Source organism: Strix uralensis, chromosome 9, assembly GCF_047716275.1.
Source record: "Strix uralensis isolate ZFMK-TIS-50842 chromosome 9, bStrUra1, whole genome shotgun sequence".
Classification (NCBI taxonomy): domain Eukaryota; kingdom Metazoa; phylum Chordata; class Aves; order Strigiformes; family Strigidae; genus Strix; species Strix uralensis.
In genome coordinates this window covers 18,885,786-18,910,441 of record NC_133980.1, presented here as the reverse complement: position 1 = coordinate 18,910,441, position 24,656 = coordinate 18,885,786, and the positions used below count along the sequence as shown (strand labels likewise).

At 38.6% G+C, this 24,656-nt stretch overlaps 1 protein-coding gene across 3 annotated transcripts in view; it reads right to left on the bottom strand.

The window, feature by feature from the left end:
- Positions 1–24,656, bottom strand: part of SPHKAP (SPHK1 interactor, AKAP domain containing) — a 74,732-nt gene that overhangs the window by 2,258 nt on the left and 47,818 nt on the right. For 2 of the 3 annotated variants that reach the window (XM_074877640.1, XM_074877639.1), the window contains exons 4-11: positions 21,089–21,148; positions 17,673–17,807; positions 14,431–14,686; positions 10,403–14,147; positions 6,799–6,978; positions 4,827–4,913; positions 2,808–2,860; positions 2,539–2,723 (exon numbers count right to left, since the gene is read on the bottom strand). In XM_074877640.1, coding sequence (XP_074733741.1) covers positions 2,539–2,723; positions 2,808–2,860; positions 4,827–4,913; positions 6,799–6,978; positions 10,403–14,147; positions 14,431–14,686; positions 17,673–17,807; positions 21,089–21,148 — 4,701 coding nt within the window. The remainder of the gene's footprint in view (positions 1–2,538; positions 2,724–2,807; positions 2,861–4,826; positions 4,914–6,798; positions 6,979–10,402; positions 14,148–14,430; positions 14,687–17,672; positions 17,808–21,088; positions 21,149–24,656) is intronic. The other variant, XM_074877641.1, reaches the window with a different exon arrangement.

Below are 24,656 nucleotides of genomic sequence, written 5' to 3'. Positions count from 1 at the left end.
GGTTTTGTTAAATGAATACACACAAATTTCTGTAAGACCATCCTTTGCAAATGCACTGATCTATGAGGGAGTGGACACAATTCACCACACAGCAACATAAAGGTTCTTTCTATTCATAAAACTTCATTTCTGAAGTTCCATAGCTCCTCAAAGACTGGTTGGATCTCACAACATTTTCTAAATTAGCTGCTCTCATCAATTATTTCTTATTTATTGCAATGAAAGTAAGAACAGTGAAAGTGAGCTCAATAAAGGATCACAACTTTCCTTTCAAAATGATGGAAGTGTGACTATCCCTTTTAAAGAAAAAAAATCCCTCTTCATTACCATTACCTATATGTTAATTTATATCTAATTTTCTCTATTTCTATGTAAACATCCCATAATATTTTAAATATTCACATAGTACTGGTGAGGGAATTCTGGATAAACTCTTATCGCATGAAGACATTTGCCACAGTTGTGTATGAATCACAGAGAATATCTGTATTTAATTTCTTTTTTAACTTCCAGATAAACCAGAGGTTAAATATATGTTCTTAAGCAGCTGTAAAAAAGTCCTGAATTTGTCCACTTTGTACTTAATAATGGCCTTCAGTGTCATACATCTGGTCCCATTTTTTTCTGAAGCACATAAATGAAAATCAAAGCGCTTAATTTTTTTGAATTTCACAATCAATATCTAATTAGCTTGCTCCTTCTATATTTCCAGTTTTAAACCACACAAGAAAATATTGTGTGTCTCTAGTTAGTGTAGCTGTTTGCTATTTACATACTGAAGCCTAAACTTTTAATATGTATTTTAATGATATTTAATAGGCACGCGATTTCCAAGAGCACTGTTGTAGGCAGGATGTGCTTCATTATTCTCTAGTGTATTTTTGCAATTGAATTAACTGTTTGCCAAAGCACATGGGTAAAGCTGACAGCTGTTTCTTTAATTAGATGCAATTTGGACTGTTGCTGCTGAATGCATTTTAAATTATGTTTATGATTCCCAAATGCATGTACTCAAGAAAATCAAACAATATCTCTGCTACTCAAAATGATCTTCCCATAAAAGAGCAAAATACTGATTTATAATACTTTTTTCATTAATTGATTTGAACACTGTGACACTTTTTGTAAGCCTTAAGGTTTGAGACAAACTTGCTGACCTTGGAAATGGGGCTGGTTTGATCATTCCTGAAATGCTGTGGGTGGCATTTGGTGGTATCTACAATGGTGCATTAAAATCATTCAGGAATAGAAACAGTCTGTACTTGTTGCCATTTTGGACTTCAGTGTTGCTCTTGGTGCTCTGGCTCGGACTAGTACCTCCAAAGGTTTCTCAGTTCTGGTAGTCTGTGTCTGTCTGCCCCTCTCTGAAAATAGACTTCTGCTTTCAAAATGGTGGTTGGCAGAGGCTAAGCTACACCCGAGCAGGAGGAAAAGAGTAGTGGCACACAGAGCAATTTTCTATTGCTAAGCTAGGGGAGGTGGTGCTTTATAATTTCCATACAATGATGCAAACTATTTCAATCAGTCATCTAATTTTCCAAGTAACAGATGTGTGATTGCAAATATGACTCCAATGGAAACACTGGTTGGTCACTGCCTGGGCAAAAACTGTCTCTCAGTGTAGTAATCATATAAAGATATGCTTACACAGCTAGGTCCATCCTGCCTAACCTCTGAACTTTCCATCAGCTCTGGGGCAGAAGCCTTGTAGTCTTGTTATGTCAGACAGTGAACCTGAGCTAATATAGGTATTCTTTATTTTGCAGTTAGTCTTTTCTATATGTTTGAGCACCAGGCCCATTCTTTGGTGAGCAGCAATCCTTTTCTGCCAGCATAAAGTGACTATAAAGCCAATGCATTTGGCCATGCTAGATCTGACATGAATGTAGGAGGAACTGTCAAGGCCCTGCAGTATCCTGCTGTATCCCTAGCTATAGCAATTTATGAACAGCCAGGCACAAGTTCAGACCTGCCTGAGGCTGCCCTAATCAGTGTTGCAGGCAAGGTAGGACCTGCATAAGGACTAAGGAATTTCAAAGCTGGAAATCTCAAGTTCAACTTATGTCTCACATCATAGTCAGCTCTTACTGTCACCAAGTAGCAGAACTTTGTGTGTGTGATGTCCACACACAAGTGATTTTTATTTTTTAAGTTACATGCTTAAACTCCATGTAAGCCATCTTCAACCTTTCAAGTGCAGACACATAAAGGACTCTCTGTTAATTCTGCCTTGGGCGTTGATACTTAACGCATCACTGGTGTGAAAAAGTGAACAGATTCATCAAAGATGTTATAGAGGCTTTGGAGAAGGTCTCGTGGTGATACTGTTCCTTGTGTCATAAACAATCTAATTATTCCACATACCTTAAATTATGATAATTTAATCCTCTCCCCCCTTTCTAGAACAAAAAGTAACATTGTCATCTTGCTGTAATGAAGATGTTTTTGCATCTACTTTTAAGCTCAGTACTTTCAATAAATAGTAACTGCTACTTGATTAAAGTGAACTAACAGTATTGCCAATTCTGTAAATACTACCTTTTCAATTCTGTTTTCCTGAGATTTCTTAAAATAGATGGTTGGAATTCCAAGTTCAGAAGCAGCTATCCACTGCAGGGTGGCTCGCAGCTCTGCATCAGGGCACTCTGGTTCCAGATCAAAGTTTATTACCAGTAGGTCCTTTTGACAATTAGCTGTTCCCACCGAAAGCCCAGAAGTACTTTCTGGAAAAATAATTGCAGCAGTTACTGTGCAATTACTTGTGTTAACTTCAAATTGTATACTTGAACTGATATGGTTCAACTTACCTTCTGTATTTTCTGTCTGTTCTTTAAGGAAAACCTTTTCTTCTACTAATTCACTTAGAAACAAACAACAACAAAGCTTATTAGTGATATTTAGGAACAGTCTACAACATTGCTTCATGATGGATAAACTTCTCCCTCAATGCAAGACCTAGAAAACTGCAAGAAAAAAGTTACGTAGGATGAAATAATAAAATGCTGAATATATTTAATTTATTTAATCTGTAAATCAGGAAAAGCTGTGGGAATTGCAGCATTATTCCTGTAATGGGATGAAGTACTTGTACTGGTTGCACTGTGTATTACATTTCACCAGCATCTGTGTATCTTTACATTTTACATCATGACAAGCAAATGACATTATGGTAAGACCCAGCAAGTCTCATAACCTGGGCAGAAACACCGAACTTCCAATGCCTGCATTTTGCAGTACTATACTCCCTGGCTGAATCTTTTCCAGTCTTGCTTTCTAGTTTTATCTTTCATAGTTAAATACAATCAAAACGATCAATGACTTCAACGACTGCTGGTTTTAAATATATTAGTTGTTTGGACAAACAAATTCTGATTGCGCCTTGCAAAAATTTCCAAAGATCTTAATTTCTTATGTATCATGTCTTTCTTAAATGACAAGAAACAAACTTCAGGCATGTGGTCAGTGCTTCAGCTTCCATTTCTGAACACAGCATCCATGTGCATGTACATTTGCAGGAGACTGCAAATTCACTGTTGATGTCACAGCTATTGCATTTGTTTCATTGCTCCTGTCCCATTCTGCCCTCAATCAGGGGGAACGCTGCAAGTGTAAGATTTTGTTTCTAGCATGGGAGTATGCTACTCTTTACCACCCTAATTCACAGGATTTCAGAATTTCCCCTAAGACTTCACAGAATCAAGATTATATATACTCATGTAGTGGTTACTGCAAGACGTGAAAGGAAAGAATGAAATAGAAGCATGCAACGTATGGTTTGTCATGACTTAGAATCACGCTTAATAACTTCCTTTCCATCAGATTTTTTCCTAGTTTTCTGTCTGAACAACAGGTGTATTCTGTGCAGTGACTTTGATTTGTGGAAATACAAACTTGTCATGCTTATTGGCTAACACTTGAGAATAGCCCCTGAAAGCTAGCAAGGGGAATCAGAAATTTCTCCCTTTGGTCCTCAGAGATATAAGGGAGAGGGGTCATCTTTAGGAGTGGGTATAGGAGGTATCACTGCCTACTGTGAAGATTGGGATGTTTTAACAATGTTAGTCTCTAAATTGGCAGCTGAGAGAGAATGCATGTAACTCTACAGAAATATGAATGCCTAGCTTTTGAGAGGCTTGTTGTTTTTTTTTTTTTTAATAAGAAATCAGGACTTGTTGTAGTATAGTCTGGTAACGAGCTGTGAAGGTTTTCTGCTGTCACCGACTTCACAAAGTTCCCATGTTCAATACATGATGTACACTTCTGCAGTGGCCATGCCCTGACTGCATCGTGACATTCACCAGCTGGCAGGTTTCAGGGTACCAGAATCTTTAGGCAGGTACTTGCACATCTCCTGATAATTTAATTGCATGCTCAGTAGAAACATGTCCTGAAACAATAGGTAAGATGTACTTTGGGCCAAATTATTATTATTCTTGGAAAGAATGCTATCATTTTTTTTCCTTTGACTTTAATTGATCCTTATTTGCTTGACCTTACTTGCTATTACAGTAGAGTTTTGATAATATTTGAAGTTGTCTAGAGAAGACAGTTCACACAATGGAAAACCAATACTGCAGAAAACTGTCTTTTAGGAAGAGCAGTTGGTGAATCCATATTCTCCTGAGAGATCCTTTCCTGGGCTTTCCTGTAATCTTTCATTTTCTAGTGCTATCACTCTGCACAGACACCTTCATGTGCTTTTTTTCTGAAACTAATGGCAGTCTCAGCAGCAGGTGCAAAGCAGAGCTTGGCACATTTTAGATGGTGTAAACGATTTGCAGTTAAAATTAGACTAAACATCAAGTCTCACTTCAGTGACTACTTACTTAATCATAGGAGAAGATGGCACGTTCTCCTGATAAATTTCCAGGTCCATAATGCCAAGACTGCTAGTTGTACTGCTGTTGCCATTGCTGACAAAGCAAAAGTTTAAATATTAGTGCCAAGCTGCACTGAACATGTCTCCATACATCTTTTTTAAATTTATTTATGTACAAAGTGAGGAGGCTGCCCCCTGTTATGCAGAGTTCCACAAAATCAGTTGTGCTCAGCAAGTGGTTCCCAGAATGAAGCACACTAATCTGCTTAAAATAATGAGGATTTTATTAAAATAGTTCTAAATAGAACATGTATCAAGTGATGATCTAAACTGGAGGGAAGAAAAAAAAGTGAACTATCTTCTTGCGAATGGCTTATGCAATGAACATTTCACCTCAAACAAAAAAACAGTCCGAGTCCTTGAAAAGGAGGATTATCAGGTACAGAGATGTCCTGGAAAAAACCTGCAGAGATTCAGATACCTCTGAACATGGTGAGTTATAGCAAGGCATCTGGTTGCCCATCATATTACTTACCTGTTGGGTGACTCCATGCCTGTAAGGAGCAGTAGTTTCAGCGTATTACATCATACCCCAAAGACTATCAGGGATCTAAAGGAAGCCACAGGTACAGTGGTGGCCCCTAATGTTTCTAACTATTCTGAAAGACAGATTTCAATTAAAGACAGTGCTCCTTGGGACCAGTAATATGTAGAAGTATTCTCTTTGGCTTCTTCATAAGAATGAAGTATTACATCTGAGAATATTTGGAAAAAATAGTACCAGTTCACTTTATGACATAATTCTAAATTTGACAGCGAATGTTTACACAGATATTGTAATAGTCTCATGAACAGGTTGTGAATTTGCTGGCTGCAAGTCAATTAGCACGAACAAGTTCTGTGTGGCGAGTCATCTTGCACCACTTAGTTAGTTGCTTTTCCAGTAAAAATTATTTTTCCTTACATTAGAAGGGTTGATTAGACAGTTCCTTTCCCCATCAGGTTTTTCTGAGTCAGTGTCAGCATGCCATGCACTCAGACTTTCTGTAGCAATTTGTGTTTCAATGCAGAGCCAAAAGGCACAATACATCAGCTCTCTCAAAACAAGGACTTTGTTAAAGGTTGATACTATAACAATGGAATGAATTTACCCACACTGACAGACAAGTTTTGTTCAGTATTTTTTCAGCTAGCCAACAGTGCTCTCTGACAGACACTTTCTCTTCCCTGCTTCATTGCCATACTGTCTTCCTCCTTGTCGTCTTAATCTCCAAGAGAAAGATGCAATTACTTGACAATATTTTAAAACCTAATCTAAGAGCATGTGAAGAAAAAACCTTGCTCAATTTGAAGTTTTGAAGGGGCTGAAGTCAAGCTAATGTCACTTTATATAAACTCTAAGGACTAGATAACATTTTTAAACACATGTGCTGTCTTGAACAGGAATAAAAAGCATCACATTGCACTGGGAGCTCTGGAATTTACGCCTACTCAGGGGGAACTCCGTCATCCTCTTTGGTCTGCTCTCCTGTGCCATTTTAAGCAGATCAGGGCTCTATCTCTGTTCTTAGTGCACAGATACCTGGTGAGAATAGCAGTCTCATCAATCTCAGCTAAGGAGATGCTAAAATAAACATTATGCAAATAGCAGCAAATAAATCAAAGGAAAGACTGTAGCAATTAGCTTGTCCAGTGGCCCTTTCACTGTAGCACTGAGGCACTTGAGTGGTGCCAAGAAGTTTTTTCTTTATCTGAATCTAGCTGCTCACCAATAATAAAAAGACCTGGCTGAGAACCAGAATGTGGCTAACTCTTTTTCCTTTTTTAAAAATAAAATGATGAACTCTGTCATTAGGCTTTCTTTACAGTATTTTGAATAAATCTTGAGCTGTTGACCCTCATTCCTGATGCATGGTAGTCAAATCATTGGCCTGGTTGATTAGACCGTATTGTGTACCGGAAACAGACAATATAGGTACCTCAGGGATCGCTCGCTGAGTTGTAAGTAGCTACTCGTGTCGTCAGGATTGTCCTCATCGTTAGCTAGCTGGGACCAGCTGCCAGTGCTTTCTTCACTGCTGCTGAGATGGTTTGGAAATTCTTCAGCTGTTTTTGTCTCTCCTATGATTTCAGCATCTGGTCTGCTCTGAGGACTGTTGCTGGTAGGGTGATAAGGAAGGCACATTGATATTGTAATATCAATAATATAAATGCCACCACTCTTCAGGCAATGCTGCTGATTAAAGTCAACCAAGCTGCAAAATTATACAAATGCAAGAGACGGGACAAGCTTATAATTTATACACAAAGTCCAGTTGAACATATGGTCTGAGATGATCTTAAAAAATTATCTACTTATGACTGCTATAAACAAACACAAACCAAAGCAAGCCTTATACTGAAACATACATAGAAAAGGCTTAGCTTGTACAAAAAGAACTGCTCACTGCATAGGTCTATTGCTTAGTGCACTTCACTCAATCAGTGATTGAAATATGTGGTATATGTTAGTGCAGAATGATAGCATTTCTCAGGAATATATATTGGCACTAAATCCCTGTCCTACTACTAATAAGTTTCTGGCCAGGGTTTTCTACTCTGTTAGCATTGTAGATCCAAAAGAGGTCTAGGAGTAAAAGTAGGAAAGTATTATGGGTTGTGAATCACTAATGACTCTTAGCCTTCTGTGTTTCTTAGGATCTTTGCTGCTTAGGTTGGGGAAGGACAAAGTATTCTTTTTCTAGCTAGGTGTGCAGCAGTCAGAAACCAGACTGAATATATAGCCCAGACTGAGCTTAGAAAACACAAAGGTTAAGGGAAAAATGCTTTATAATTCTGCACACTTGACATATGTTGCACACATACGCCCATATTTATGACACACATATATATATGCACACACACTCCCACAAATGCACACACAAACAAAAAGTAAAAACTATATTTATGGTAGCTTTTCAGAGCCAAACTGGACTTTGCAAGACTTACTGTGGGACTTTTGATATGCAGGCAGAGAAGTATATAACAATCGAACCCCCCCCCCTCTTTTTTGATTATAAGAAAGAATTAATTATATTACTGCAGCACCAGAATAACAATTAAAGAAAACTGTAGTTTTGTTAAGTTTACGGGATGGTCTGCATTTGCAACGTTGTGATTAAAACAATGTAACGTGTATTGGCAATCCTCTGCAGGATCCCTGTAGAGAAGTTCTCGCCTTCAGACTTTTATCTGTAGTTATGGCTGAGGTGCCCTGTCTTCAGTTAGAGCAAGAGATCACATCAAAAATTCTATTGCTCCCAGGTAATTAACTTGATTAAGAATATACCGAGACAGTATCACTGTGGATATCTCATTTTGCCATGCTGTCACTATCAGGACAACTGAGAAGTTGCTTCATTAATGCTGGATGCTAGAGAGAGAGGCAGCCTCCTGTACAGGGAGAAAGGGACTTGTTTGCCTGAGGGCCTCTGCTCTACCAGGCAGTCAACATTTATCAGATAAATACACCTGTTATCCTGACCCTCAGGTACAAAACTCATCATCTGTAGTAACCTTGAAGGTGCTGAGCAGCCAGGTTATTCAGATTTTTAATACAGGGCAGGTAGCACCTAATACTTGGTCCAAAACATGAGAGATTTTTGTGGGCGTTGTTACTTGGCATTTGAGGTTTTGTTTGATTCATTATGCAATTACATCTCAGACTAGCAATGCTTTGAACTGACAGTTCTGTACTTCTGAACAGTTGGTTGGAACTGTTTCTGTGTAACTGTGAAAGGATTGGGTCTGTTGCACTGCCTATGTACAAGAAAAAACTCTTTTTCCTTGCTGAAGACCTCTTCCCCAGGCCTGTGTGGCACTTTTTCCCCCCTTTTTTTTTCTTTTTTAATTGACTGATTTTTCTAATTGTCTGCTTGATATTTTGCCTGGAGTCCTATCTGCCTATATCTACACTAGCAAGTAATCTCATGTGGTAGGAGTGGATCAAAGCAATTGATGCTTTTCTATCTACATTATATATATTTTAGGTTTTTATGTCAGCCTAGACTTGGTCCAGACAGCTATACCACAAGTGGTTCAAATTCATGTGAAGAACCACTGGAGGCTTTGCCTTCCCACTTGGTGTACGAGCACATCTTGTACACACTTGTGCAGCTTCTCATTGAGATTCCTTTAAAAGAAATCTGCATTTCATGCTGCAAACAGAGCCAGTGCATGGAAATGGAGACAAGTTGATTCAGAACTGCACTGCATCACTGAACCAAAATACTCATGTAGGTGTAGCCTCTGGTTACTAATTCTGCCACCCTACCAATCCCATAGCCATTCTGGGACCTCTGCATCAAAGGCAGAGGAAAAGTTGGCATTAAAGGGCTCATAAAATTATTTTCGCACAGTTTCAAACAGTCAAGATTCTGTATAGGTAGATTTCTAAATGTATCTTATTAAAAGCAGGTTGCATTTGAAGGAAGAGGAAGGTTAGTGGGGGAGAGTCAGTATGAAAGAATAATGACACTATGATAATTATCTACCTAATTGCTGCCATACCTAGGAAAGTACATGCTTTCTCACTTCAAGCAGAGCCAAAACAGAGCACTGTGTAGAATAAAATGAGCTACAAAAGGGTTTCTAACACTAGCACCTGCACTCTTTCTAGCACTCTGAGATAATGGGGTGCTGCAATGTTCCAAGTGATTGGCAGTTTAGATACCATTAAGGTAATGGATACGATGAAGAAGTATAGTTAAAAATAGACAATGCCTTGAGAGTAAGCCTTGCTCTTAACCTCATAGCATCCACAGCAATCCTCTACATTTGCACTGTATTCTCATACTGGGCTTACACTTTGCCCTAACTAAAGCAAGTTGCAGATTTCCCAATAAAAGGAGTACAGCTGTAAGGATAGGGTGGTAAGCTGTGATATAAACTCCATGAAATGGAATTAAAATAGAATGAAATTTTATTCTTTTCTCTACCTAAATTGTACTGTAGAAGTCTTGAACCCAAGGAGGTGAGGGGTGCTTTTAATTACTATTATTTCCTCCACTAAAGAATTTTTGTTACTTGTAGCTCCAGACTGTAAACACCAAGTCCAACTTCAAGTTCTCAGAAGTCTGGTCTTATTTTGAGGTACACAAATCATTAGTTATATGAACAAGTATAGCAGAGAACTACAGGTCAAATTCTGCTGTCTTCTGTTTTATACTAACACCGATCTTTATTTATTTATTTGAGATATCAGCCAGAGTTAAATGAAAGTTCAAACTTTGCCCATCTTTCCTGGCCTGACTATAGAAGACTAAATATCTGTAGGGAGAAAACTTACTTGTCTGTGCAGTACGAGATTTGAATCTCAGAACCATGGTATTGTCATATTCCATGTAATTTTGCTCCGGACATTGGCACTGTCATATATGATTGGGTGATTTAATGCCATCAGAAACCTGTAGTAAGAACTTAACCTGTTTATTGCTTTAAAAGTGTTTCTCTTCTTCTCATCTTCTTCCTTTATCATCATAATTTTTACTGGGAAATTAAAAGAAACACCAAAGCAATGTGCTGATTTGCTGTTTTGTCACTCACCTATTTAGTAGGGAACTGGAAACTGTGTGTTTCGCATCAAAAGCCTCTGGAGGATTTTCTTTGCTTTGATGCTCATTTCCAGATGGGCCACATGAAGTTGAGGACTCTGAGTCTTTATCTGGCTCATCTCGTTGATCAGTTTCTATCTGAATTAAAGGCACTTCCCTGTGCTGGCCTCCAGGGAGGCATCCAGGACTCTTCATATGCTCTTTTTTCTCATCCAAATTTACTCCATCCCTTTTGGGTTTTGATTGAATTTGAGTTGGGCTTTGAGGATGTTTGCTTTCCAGCACATGTTCTCGACTTGTGTAATCAAAGGAATCCTGCTGGACAACAATAAAATTTTTGCCACTTTCAACAATATTTGCAGCCAGTCTGTTTGCATATTGTTCCACATGCGGTGGGGAATCACTGTGGAACTGGTCTGTGTCTGCAGCTTCTGCCTCATCTGCTATGATTTTGTTCTTGCGCATTAGAGATTCAATAGAACTTGCCCATGTCTCATGAATCAACATATCTGTTATCTGGTCAGTCTTGCATCTTTGGTACAGGCATGAATCAGACTTGCAAAGACCTGAAGAAGCCACAGTACTGACTGGCTGTACACTTAAGGAATCTTGGTGATGGTGGGCAAATCCATCTAAAGAATTTGCCTTAACTGGGACATTAACTGTTAGCCTAGAGCCTGATGATCTGCTGTCAGGCATTGACGACTGCCTAAAGCAAAAAGGTGATCGTAGAGAGGGTGGTAGCAAACTGCCACACCAGTCCTTTGAATTCAGAGGAGAAGATATGTTATCTTTATTTTCCTTTTCTATTTCTCTTAGCATATACCTATAAAATTCTTCTGTTATGCTTTCTGTACTGGACTGTTTGGATGGGCAACTTGGTCTTACATTGAGATGACCATTTTTCTTGGCTACCTGTTGCAAAGCAGAAGTTAAGATGTTGTTTGCATTTTTTCCTGCATAGTAATCCAGTAATAAATCAAAACCTCTTCCTTCATTTTCCATCTGGTTCACCATAAATCTTGAAAATTCATCTGTAATGCTTTCACAACTAGACTGCTTTGAGACAGAACTTGTCTGGCTCACAGGCTGACCGAAGGTGTTCATTAGGCCTAGGGTATTGAAAGAGGCTTTGGAATCTGAGTCCTCCTCTGGTATGCTCTCACAGCTTGAGGCCTTGGCTCGGGTCCATCTTTCACAGTGCAGCCTGTTCCTGGTGTGGTTTGGACCTTGCCAGATGCTATCCACCATGGAAAGTTCGGTGAGGTTCATGATCTTGGCAGCCACTTCATTTGCAAAGATATTGACTGAATCTGGTGTGTCCTCAAGGTTTATAGATTCATCTACTACCCGATTCATCAATCTTTCCTTTAGCTCAGGATGCTCATCTGTTTTTCTTTTGATCTCACTAAGTCTAGGTGCCCTGTGCTTCCGAACAACTGAGCCATTAGCATGGGTTTCCTTTTTCCGTTTCATGGTTCTGCATGATAAACTCTGGGTCACCAGATGTTCATTGCCTCTCTTCCACGCACAGAACCAGGGTTGCTTTCCATTTGAATTTTCAAGACAAATGGCAGCTATTTCTGTTGCCATAGAGACAACTGTTTCTGCCAATTCTTCTGCAAAATCTGTTATACAATATTTGTCCCTTGAATGTTTCACCTGTAGCACAGGCTGAGAAGGAAGCAAGACACGATTTCCTAATAAAGACAAGCTAACCTGAACATCATTATTTAGCACAGCATCACACTTATGCTTGGCCTGGTTTTCTGCATTCATGGTGGCACTGGAAGACAGCTGTTCTTGAACGCCATGCCTGCATTCATTGTTTGCAAAGGTATTTTCTCTGTCTGAAAATGATCTGTAGTCTTTCTTCTTCTGATGATTGTTACTCTGATTTGGGGATTTGTAACAGTCTCGTGCCATTCTTTTCAGGTATCTTTTTTTGGGAGATGTTTTTGCAACAAGTGCATTATGCCCTGTAGCTCTGCTTGTTGGTTCCGAATTCAGTGTGGCACTTTCCTTGCTATTGACATCGTTCATATTACTTTTCCTAGTGTTTGTGACATTTCCAAGATCTTTGCTAGCACTAGTGCTGTAGGATGTACCAAATGGTTTAACATCAGAGTGATCAAGGGAGCTGTGTGAAGTTTCACGTGCTGTTGCCTGTGTTGACCATCCTTCTGCTCTTGTTACTTTCTCTGCCTTTGTGCCCTCAGAAAAGAGAGGAGAACACTCTTCAACTTGTCTTATGTCATTCATCTTCTTGCAAGTGAAATATATTACATTAAAAAGCAACTTGTTTGCAGTGTCCATGAAAATGTCTTGTGTACTTGAGCCATTTTCTGAACGGGGATGTAGCTGTCTCTTCTTCCTAACCTCTTCAATAGAATGCCGTAGAATAATATTGGATAGGTTTTGTGCAAGTTCATCCCTGATTACTTCATCAGTGTGTGGAATCCGTGGCCTTGCTGCCGTTTCAATAATTTTTCCATTTATGGATTCCATAAAATGCCCTACATTTTTGTATGTGTTGGGTTTTGTCAAAATTATTGACGTCTCTTTAAGAAGTGCCTCTGCAATGCTATCATTTAGCTTTTCCATGCTGCTTCCTATAGCTATGCTACAGTGGAGAGTAATGGCTGCAGAAGTCTGAGCAGCAGACAGAAGTCCACTCGAGGTTGCAGGGTACTTCTCTTCCTTTGTTTCCCCTAGACCACAGACAGCTACAGCACTTGCTACTTGAGTCATGCCACACAGCGCAGATGGAAATGAATATTCTGTTCCAGCACAGTCATCAAGTAGCTGTGAAGATGCTGCGTGTATCTCTTCATTACCAACCATTCCACTTTTAGAGTCTGTGGCTTCTTGATCCCATTTGAATTTTTCTGCAGCCTGGGGACTGGAAATGGTTCCAATAACAGTGGCTGCACAAGCCAGAGCTACTTCCAGCGCACTCTGGCCATGTCTGTTTGAATGTTCTTCCTCAAAGTAATCCAAAACTTCAGCAGAACTTTCTGATTCAGTCCAATGGCACAGGTTGGGGAAGGCAGACCCTGGCCAATCAGATGTATTCTCAGAACTGTCTGGACTTTGTACTACGACGATCTTTGGAAGTTCATTCCACGATCGGGAATTAGATACGTCTTCTGACTTACAGGAGCTTCCTACAGAGATGCTGACTGCAGCCTCCTCACTAAAAGTGGGTTGAGACTGTGACAGTCTAATGAACGCATCTTGCAGAACAGATTCTGCTAAATTTGTAGCATACTGACCTGTAGTTGCCTGCTCATTTTGCGAGGGAGGATCAGTTTTCCCAATACCTGCACAATCCTCTCCATCTGTCTTACTGTTGTCTTTTGCTGTTGGGTCATACAGAGGCCCCACCTCCTCTTTAGCCATTTTGGTTAAAGATATGTCATCTAATACATGTGCTGAGCAGGAATTTTCAACCTCACTAGTCAAATTAGTAGTACTAAAAGATGAAGTAGCTCTTTCATCTAATTCCTTCTGCCACAGTATTTCCTGGCTTGACTTATCTTCAGGTTGTAAGTTGCTGTCTTCAGCCACAGCATTGACAGCTTCAGAGATTCTAGTAGCCGCATTATCTTTATTAATGCGGTTCCCTTCAAGAATGAATGGCAACCTGGCTTTTCTGTAGTGGAGATTTTCAAATCCCTTTCCTTTATTTTTTTTGACATCTGAAGATGCTTCTGAAACACTTAATTTTTCATGACCTATTAAAAGAAAAATAAGAAATTAATTTTTGTGGAGTACCCTGTAACTTTAAAAAGAAAATGGCTGCACAGCTGTGTCACATTACTGGCATGTAAAAACTACTGCTCATCCATGTATCCTTATCTTTGAACAACAATTTAAAAATATGAGTGGCTATACATTTTCTAAATTACAAATAGATATATGCATGAATTAACATCAAATGCAATTTCTGTGAACATTGCCATGGCTGTTTTGCAGTATGAACAAGAGCAGAATTATGCTTAGTCCGGTTGCTTTTACCAGTTTTGTATTCATCAGCCTCGTTGTCATCCTCGAGGTGCTCAGATGCTGTGAGGAAATCTTCTTCTATTGAGGACACTGAGCAGTTTGTGTCATCCTCAGGTTTTAAGACATGAGCTTCTATCTGCAGCTGTCTCTCCTGAACGAGCTCAAGCCCAATCAGAAATTTGTTTATTTCAAAAATGATGCAGCTTGCGCTGTTTTTCCTGTCCCCTCTCGCACACTGAACCAAACAGACATCTGCCAGCCAAGGACACTAGAGGGGAAAAGAATCTCAAATAGTTATTCAATTAAAAAATAAAACTTATTTTAAGCTTCCCTCTCTATAAATATCTCAGGAATGTTCTGTTGCAAAGATGCAATACAATTTGTCATTTAGATGTTTGTAACACAGTGTACAGTTACATGTATGCCCAATAAGACTGCTTGGACTGAGAGCTTTTGTTATACAAGTCTTTTAGTAGAGAACCCAGCTGCATAACAGGGGCATTTTTATTTTATTGAAATGATCAAGTTGTTCATTTTCAATCAAATTCTTGTTTTAATGGCAGAGCCTTACTTGCTTTTAGCCATGTCAGAGTTAGCCATCTGACAGTGTTATTAATGGCCTCACACCACCCAGTATTACCTGTCTCTTGAGGGAATTGTTTGTGGGCATGAATTCCTTTTCGACATAACTTCTGTTGCAACGCTTGTTTGAAGACAGCCTGTAAATACTGGCTGGTGAGATTAAGAGCAGGTCACCTTTAGATATTCCTACAGACTGTTTTAAAATAGTGTTTTATTTTGTTTCTTTGCTCTTCTTCCTTCATTCCTTATTTGCCCAAAGCTCCATTATTTCAGACCAGTAAACCTTCCACTGGAAATGGGGCTCCGTTGCGCACTGTGCTGAGCTTTTATATAAAGTTGTCTTACCCAGAGAAGCTGTACAATTAAGTTGAAAGTTGGACAGAAACTGAGAGAAAGGAACTCTTGTTATCCTCATTTTATTGATATTAAAACTGTTGGATATTTATACAACCACAGAGCTAAGTTGTTATCTCTGCATGGAACTATGTTTGTGGTATGGATGTGCTCTGAAGCAAAGCCAAGCTTTTGCAGCTTGTGATCTTGTGCTTTAACTCCAGGCCCCCAGGAAAGAGTCCCCTTGAGTGGAACCAACTCTGGATTGAGGTGGTAGATTTTAAGCTGTGCAAAAGATGTCCTGGACCCCCTGTGCATTTGCACAGTATCTAGCATAATGTAACCCCATCCTAGATCTTTTGAGTGTGAATGCAAAGCAAAAATCTAGTAATAAAGAGAGTGGGATGAGTATTATGTTAGAATAGCACGTTTTATTAGTCTGCTCTTACTTTCCACCTAAAAAATGTGTCTGAACAGAAAACCAGATAACTTAGTGTGTTAAAAGTAAACCAGAAGAGATTTTTTTTGAACTAGCTGCTAAGAAATTGTTGCTGCATCAGACTTGAGCAGACACTGTATTGTAAAAAATGTTACACAGCCTTAGATCAAGCAGTCCCCTGCTGTTTCTTCAGTCCACGGTTTGCAGGGTTGTACTTGTGAAAAGGGCTGAGGGGGGAGCAGAATAAAAATCCTTGTATGAAAACTATGTGAGTCTCCTCACAGATTAAATTCTCTAGAAAGCCAAACAAATGTAAGGATGAACATAATATGTGCTTATCTGGCCAATAAATCTCACCCAGGCTCAATGCAAAGCTTTTACTCATCTTACAAGACAGAAATTCAGGTTACTTCTCATTTGTTTCTTGCCTGCACTCTCTCCGAGAAGGCTGGCAGTCTTAATGGCCACAGTCTTTCGGAGATGGGGATGACTTGGGTGCTTGAGTCATCTTGTTCAGGCCTCAAAACACCCTTGTATGTATTGCAGCGGCTTCCCCGCCTCCAGGGAAGTGGGGTTTGGAGCTCTACTGCTCCCACCACAGGCTTGTGATCTTATTTTTTTTAAATCTTTCTAAATTCAGCCGCTAGTCACAAGCGGCAAGAAAGCTCAATAACCAGGCAATTTCCCTCTTTAAAGATGAACTTATTGGTATAACATAAAATTCAGTGATCTCTGCAATATAGCTGTTACAGGGCCTGCTTCATGAAGACTTTTAAACACAAGTTAATTTCAGTGAAAAAAAGTTCTCTGCTATTTTTTTTTTTTTTTTCTGCAACAGATAAAACTGGAGATACCTGTTCACTTTTGAGTTTGCTGAGACAGCTTTGTACTCCAGGGTAACTGTGCAGTTTTAATGAAGTTGTTCCTAATTCATGCTTGTCCAAATGAGATCAGAATCAGGCCAAAAAATAATTAAGTATTTTTCATTCTTTTTCTTTAGGCAAACATGAACAGGCATAAAGAATGATAAAAGGAAGAAAAAGCTTTTTATTACAATGAGTTATGCTTCTGGAAGTTGTGTATTAAAATGTCTTTAAGCAAATGTTATTATTTGCTTCCTTGCTCTGTGTGGTGCCAGTAAGAGGAATTCTTGGCCTCCTGATCAGAGATAGGGAACATTTCATTGGCAATAATGGGAGTGAAGGAGTTAGCATGAGACCTTTGCCTTTAGGTCCTTTAAATGTTAAGTTTTAATTAATGCATTAATTACTTTCTAAGTTGACAGAAGCTAAATGAGGTATCAGCTCTGGTATGGTTAATGTAGCTTGGTATTTTCCATTGTCACATTCAGGCTTACAGTAACCTCTGGGATCTTCAAGTCCTATCGTCAGCTCTTTTCCTGAGGTGCGTGCGTGGGAGAAGATGGATGGGGAATGAAAGTGGGAAGTAGCAAGACTTCACTTGAAAGGGAGTCTGTAGGAGCTGTGCCCCGATCTAGCTATGTGCACAGGAAAAGTGTTACATCTTCCCTTTCCCCCCTTTGTGTTGCCCTTCTGACTCCTGCTGCTCTTGAAATCTGGGTTTATGAATCATCTCTGCCACCAATGCCTGCGTTCCCTGAAGGATCAACTGCTAATAGGGCTTAAAGCGTTATCAGCTGCAGTCCAGACATCCATAGGATCTAGAGGGAACAGCAGGATCTCTCTTCTATCTTTGTGTCACCCCCCCACCACACTCGCTTAACAGACTTTTGTCAGACAGATTTATTTCTTACGTTTGCAAATTCCCACCCGTCTCTTAAACTGGTGCAAGGTCTTTGCTTTCAGCTTCCTTTTTTCCATTTTCCAAATTCTATCCTTCAGAGGTGTGATGTGATCTTAAAGATGAGTTTGATTCCTACCTGGGGAACTTCATAATCAGCCTGAAGGTTTCCTGATGCTAATCCACTCAGTAGGACTATTTCATTTTCCTTTGGTGGCTGTACATTCATCGAACTGATGAGTTTGGGGAGATTTGGAGAGACGCTGATCAACCTCTGTAGTATGAAAGATAGATTTGCTCTCAGGTAACAAAGTCTGAGTTGCACAGTTATATTCATAAATATCAAAATGAAATATGACTTTTAGGCATCCCTTTGGAAAGCTTACTTGAACCTACTACTTTGAGTCAATTAAAAATAGAACTGGCAGCATTAAAATGCACATTCTTTCTTTTGAGCCACCAGGAAAGACAACGGTAACAGCACAAACTTCTGCACAACTGTCCAGCAGGAGAATCTGTTATCCCTTACATTGTCATGTGCTAAAGAAGCTTGATTGTATTTGTGCACCTAAATGCTTTGCCTTCCTCTTACGAGTTCCTAAGAGACTGAGAACACTGTGTTTGTTATTGTCTAAACCAGAAAAGATTCAGTAAGTGTGATAATGAGAACAGGCAAATCCAGTTTTCCTCCAGGCACATGACAAACAAGAAACCAAAGCGAAAGTTAGCTGGAAATTGCTGATGAAATTGATGCGATACTAAACCTGAAATAATGGAAGTACTTAATACACAGATGAAACATGAATTTCTTTGCTGTTCCACTGGACACCTTCATGACCTTTCCTTTGTAATGACACAATCATTTTCTATGGGTTACGTATTTGCTAGAGCCAAAAGTAGTAATAGTCACAACATCAATGATGCTACGTAACATAGGAGATTTGTAATGTGATACTGCTGGGAGTCCCCAGGGTGTGCAGGAGACATCAGTGCTCATTCATGTACAAAGGCCAGACCAAAAGGACAATCCCTACTCCAAGAGTGCTTTTCTGCCAAGGATCTCAGTGTGCTTGCATTATGAACAGGGAATCAAGGATGACCCCTTATAGAGGGAGTAAATACCACCTCCATTTTATGCACTAACATGGACCATCAAATGGCAAAGCCATTAAGGGAACGCAGCTCTCGGGCACCCAGTCATATGCTATAGTTAGTATGCAATTCAATGATACTTCACTTTTTCCTTTTAATCTTCAAAATAATAAGCTTGCAGTACTGTTATTTTTCCTCAGAGTGAATTAGATATAATAAAACTTTCTGGCTTAGCAAATTTAATTCAATTTTGGGGAACAATTCACTTTTCAGTAGACTGATCTTCAGATGAGGCTAAGTATTTATATTTGACATAACTAAATTGAGTGCTTCAATTCAGTTTGACATTTCAGTGTAGTACAAAAAGTTCTCATTCTTTTCTTTTTTCAAATTATAACCTTTCTGTTATCACACACATTTCTCTACGTATCTCTATTTTTCTACTGCCTAAATTGCCACATTTATTAGATTTCTTAGGTAGGAAATCATGGCATTTTGTATATCTTTTACTTCAGTTCCTTACCTTTTGTTCAGAATAAAAAAGGAAAAGTCTCGAAAAATTATTATTTTACACCAAAAAAACCCAATGTAACCCATTCCAAGGTTCAATGGGTAAGGCAAAATCCTAATAATATCTATTAGTAAATAGCTACATATTTCATATGAACAACAGCTATGCTAACATCTTTAAAATTCTTCCATGAAATGCTTTCACCACATCAGCGTCTTGTATAAAAATCCACCCCACTCAAAGCTAATTTACACAAACTGCATATTGTACACAAAAATCTTGATGAGTTTCCTCTTAGAGAAGAATGCACAGTACCTGTGCTAGCAGTGAATTTTTATTACTTACACTGAAAACTAAAAGAAAAGTATCATCTTCCAGTCATGGCTAATAAGCGTGTTGACTCTGCACCAGAAAATACCTTTCTAAAATGTGGCCAGATGTTGTGGTCTCTCCACTACCAGTCCCCGCCCCATGCCAGATGGGTAGTGCTAGCTGTGAACATGTTGGGGTGCAGCACTTAGGGGAGCTGGCTGGGCTCTGCTGTGAAGGAAGAGCTTCAGGCTGCGTGAAGTGCAGGGGTGGTGAATGCACCACTGCTGTAGGGCTGATAGGTAAAAATCAGGTAGCTGCTTTCAAAGGTGATCTGTGCTTGTGAGGGAGCAATCTGATCTCCAGGCATTGTAAAGGGTAGCTGCATAAAGCTAATTTAAGTTGGCTTTTACAGATATCTAGCTTTAAAATTGAGAGAGAAACTTTTGGTATTTCCTTATGACTTGCTATAGCTTTTATTCCTTAATAAACATTGTAAACAACAATAAAACCATTGCTTATTAGAAAACTACCAGTGCTTTTGTGGATTCAGTAAAGTTAAAACTCTCAAGCTGTTCTGCACAGTTAACCTGTTGATTCAAAAGAAAAATAATTTCACTGCAAGAAGCTGTATTTATTTTTGACATCTGAATTTTCACAGATCCAGAAAACAGATGCAGAAAACAACATAGGAGAACATTTCCTGCTAATGCATGACTTGCAGGAGTCAACTGGGTCCCAGCTGGTTGTCCTCCCATGAGCTAAAAGTGGTTTCAGCAAATTACCTGTAATGCTTTACTGAGGAACTCCCTGGACGTTGTCAGGAGATCCTACCTTTGTTCACTTACTATGCATTGTTGCCCTATTGCTGTGTTGATCATAGACACCAAGCCAGGATGATGAACTGATAAAGGAAGATATAGACTCAAAACTGACACCAGGCCATATCTTTAAAATGTGACTTCCTCAGATTTGAGGGGTTTTTGGTGTGGTATGTATTTTAAATAGCATATCATGATGTAGTTTGTTTTAGTGTTTGTAAAATAACCAAGCTCCTTTTTTTTTTTTTTTTTTTTTTTTTTTTGTTAAAACATCTCTTTTTCAACCCTCCAAACTTTCAGTTAAACAGGTAAAACATACCTTTAGTTCTGTTTTATCTAGACTTCTCCTCAAGATCACATAGTCAAACTGTCTGGAGTTTGACTAAGTAAGACTTGTCAGCTGAACAAGACATAAATGAGTAGAAGATTCTCAAAGTCTTTTTGGCAGTAGGAAAGAGAGACATCAGAAATTATTTTCATATAGTATTATGTCAAATTAAAAAATTGGATGTATGACATATCCATGTTCACTTCTCTGATAAAACGAAGGCTGAGCAAGAAGTCCACTCACATGATAACTGCTGTGAATTCACAGGCTGCCAACAATCCATTAGATCTTTCTGGGATAGCAGTAAGAAAAGCTATAAAATATGGCCTGTTGTTGAGATAATTTCAGATTCCTGATGCATTGCTCTCTGTAAGGTTTAAAAATCTAGGGCTGACTTTGATTCGTCCATAGAATTTTGATCTGGATTTGTACTGGACAGTCCTGGTGTACCTGACTAGATGCACTGTGCATGTTATTAAGTCCTAAACTGTTACCTGTTTCACTTGCTCATCACTGCAATCATCTCTGTTTGCATCTAAATTCACGAAACAAACCTGTAATGAGAGAAAAAGAAACAGTAGAGTATAAAGTCATATTAATGGCAGCAATCCTTTAAAAGTCAATATATGTTCCTTTTCTAGCCTTGTAGCTGAAAATATGAAGCCTTTTCCTAGTACAAGAAAGGTTGAAAGGTTAGCAAAGAGAATAGCAGAGTAGATATTAAGAAAGGAGAAAAAGAACAAAACTGAGTCATGACTATCTGCTCTGAAAATTAGGTTGTCTGATGAATGGGCAAATGTTGCCAATAAACTGTAATACAGAGGATATTAGAAAAGATAGAGGAAATGTTAAAAATGCATTTGACTGTATATCAGATAAACTCTTCATGTCTTGCTTTTCCAACGATTTCTTCTTTTCAGGCACTTGTTGCTAAATGTTTCATAAGTGCAAGTATTGATATATGCACAAATTGTGAGCTGCTTTTATAGTTTTCTCCACATTACATAAATACTGTAGTATTTTTTTCTAACTTTCCAAACTTCCTAAGTAGAAGTTTAAGACTTTATGGAAATAATTTTTTTTTAACCTTGGTTCATGAGCCAATATGCAAGTAGAAGTTTTCAGCAGTGCTAACCAGGCACTACAATAGATGGCAGAACAACTTACTATCTAGTGAGTTTACATGTGATTCACTGGAAAGTACTACTTTTAATGACAAAGTCTTTTGCCCCTTCTTTAATCATTATGCATTTCAGCAACAGTTTAATGGTAGTGAGATTGACTTAAACAGAAACTTCAGATCTAAAGACCATTTCATTTTCTGAAGACTTATTTTTTTTACATGACTGGAAGACCTTTTACTAGTTTTCAGAAATAAGAAAATACTTCCTCCAGCTTTATTTCCAAGTTAGAAAGAGGAACTCCAAAGCTAGGCTGACTGTCCTACTTCTGAGCGCTGTGGATATCTCTTTAGAAGTTTGTGAGAGTTTGGTGTTGTCTTGATTTAAACCAAAACATGGCACAGATTCAGGGCTGAGCTAAAGCCAACACCTGATTTCAAATAAATTGCAGATCTGGAATTTACCTTCTATGAGATGAGTGATTTATTTTTTTTTCTCCTTTTCCAGCAAACAGTAAATTCTTCTTTCTCTAATTCTATGTAAATTTTCCCTAGAAAAATAAAATGCTCTAAATTATCCCCTTCACCCATATTCTTGTGTTAGACATCCGATCTCCTGTTGTGTGCCTGCTTTTACCCCAAGACAACATTGATTTCAGTTTATATATGCACATACCATATGTACAGATTATGACCATCTGCAGTAACAGCCAGCACAGCAGATGGAAAGATCCAGCCAGACCTCCCATTGTAAACCAAGAAAACCCCACTGAAAAAGAAAGCTTTTTGCCTTTTACATAGTTTAATGGTATCTTTATATGAACTTAAAAACATATTTTTGGACATTTTTAGAATTTTAGGAAAAATATTTCTCTGCCTTACAATGTCAACAATCAGGATATGCCACTGTCATCTGCATTTTATGGCTGGCTAACTTTTAAGAAATAGTTATAAAAATTTCTAAGCTATAAAGCATTAAAAATACCTCTAGCAATATAATGTGGTAGTTATGTAATGTCCTAAATGTGTTACAGTTAATTGTAAAGACAATATTTTTTCTTACTTTCCACTGGGATTTTACACGTAGGCATTTTACATATCAGCAATAGGTAGTTATTACAAAACATTAGAAAATTATGCTCTTGATTCGCACGTGTACTTGCCCAGTGCCCACAGTGATGCGCAGATATGAGTCCACAGATGCATGGAGGTCCATTTGCTTAGGCAACCATTAATTTGGCAAGCAGGGTAGGAGTGATGGAAGGTATGAGTCCAGTTTCTAGTCCGCTCAGGCGTGTTCACGACTGTGCTGAAGGTAGGGCTGTTACTTCGGAGCTTTGTTTCCAAGCCCGTATGCCAGAGTGGTAAGCTGTGTAGGAGCAGTCATTTCTGCATGTACATTCCAGACAAACACTCAACTCTCTAGCAAACCTTGTTTTGTTGTTTGCTACCTACATGTTGGTACAATGGTATGTGTCTTTGCTGTGTTAAACGCTGGCACGACTACCATCCTAAAGGTACGTCCTTTCCGAGCAGCCAAAAAATCATCTCTATTTCATGTGGCATGATGGCATATAACTCTCTAATGCCTCAGTAGAAGAAATAACAGTATAAGCAGGAATATCTATTATTTAAAGTCATATGCTCTTTCTGTCATCTTTTTTAAAATTTTATTTTCAGAACCCAATGAACTTATAAAACATACAGGAGTAGTGAATCCATTTTCCAAATACACTTGTCAGATTCCATTGACATTGATTTATTACACTGTCAATGCAGTCTCTTTAGCTTTTTCCTGTTCTGTGGATTTTGGAGTTTTAATTATAGGTAATTTTTGCACAAAACTAGTTTTGCACTGGTGAAAGACACTGAAGAACTCACTTGTTCCGTTTTGCTGTTTGCTCTGAGATTAGCCCTGCCTTGAGCAGGAGCTGGGACTAGATGGCTACTGTAATCATAAATTAACTCTACAGCTCTGTCCTGGCAGGCTCTGCACTACTGCTACCTTCTAGAAAGTTCACTGTGAGGATAGTTTCCTTGGAGATACTTCACTAGAGTTTCTCAAAGAGAAAAAGATCCATCTGAAAAATCTCTCACTGTTTTCTGCTTACGTAATACAAAACTTAAGCTCTCACTAGCTTGCATTGCTTGATGAACTTTCAGTTAATTATGAGGGACACCTCCATCAAAACAAGGCAAAACAACATTAAAGAATAATTCATAATCTATAGGAGCAAAATACTGCATAGATTATGAAGAAAGAGCCAAGGTCAGGGCAGCATGTAACCTTGATCTAATTCTGACTTTTTCCTTTGGATCAGATCCAGGTTAATGTATTTTAGCTTAGTTTAACTAGAACCTAACCTTGTCCTAATCATAGTATCTTTAAATGTCAATCCTTTCCCATACACTTCTCCCTCACACCTCACATCCTTGTCTTTCCACAAACATCTTTTCACTTTAAAATGTGTCTGCTCTCCACTCATACTGACCTACTGTCTGGAAACCATGCAGAAATTTCAAGATATTGCCTTTTTTTCTGACTTAGGTAATATTTATTTTGGGGGTGAGGAAACAACAAAGTTTAAATGGTGTTACATAATACAAGAAGGAAAAAAACCCACCCAAATTCTGGCTTTACATAGTGAGGTAGTCACCCACAACTTCCCTGCTAGATGCTAATGGTTCAGTAGTGTTTCCGTGTAGAAATCCTGTTTGCTCAAGTGAGAACAAAACTTTTCTTTTGGTGAACATGTACCACTGCACTCAAATCTAGAGTCTCAGTACTGTCAGAAAGCAGTATGCTATATATCCAGAAACCATTTAACACGTCAATCACGTTGTAAATAACAACCCTTTTACTATGCAGATTCCTGTACATGAATAACACGAATCGGTGTCTGACCCCCAAGCCTCTTCTTCATAAAACTCTCCAAGCATTT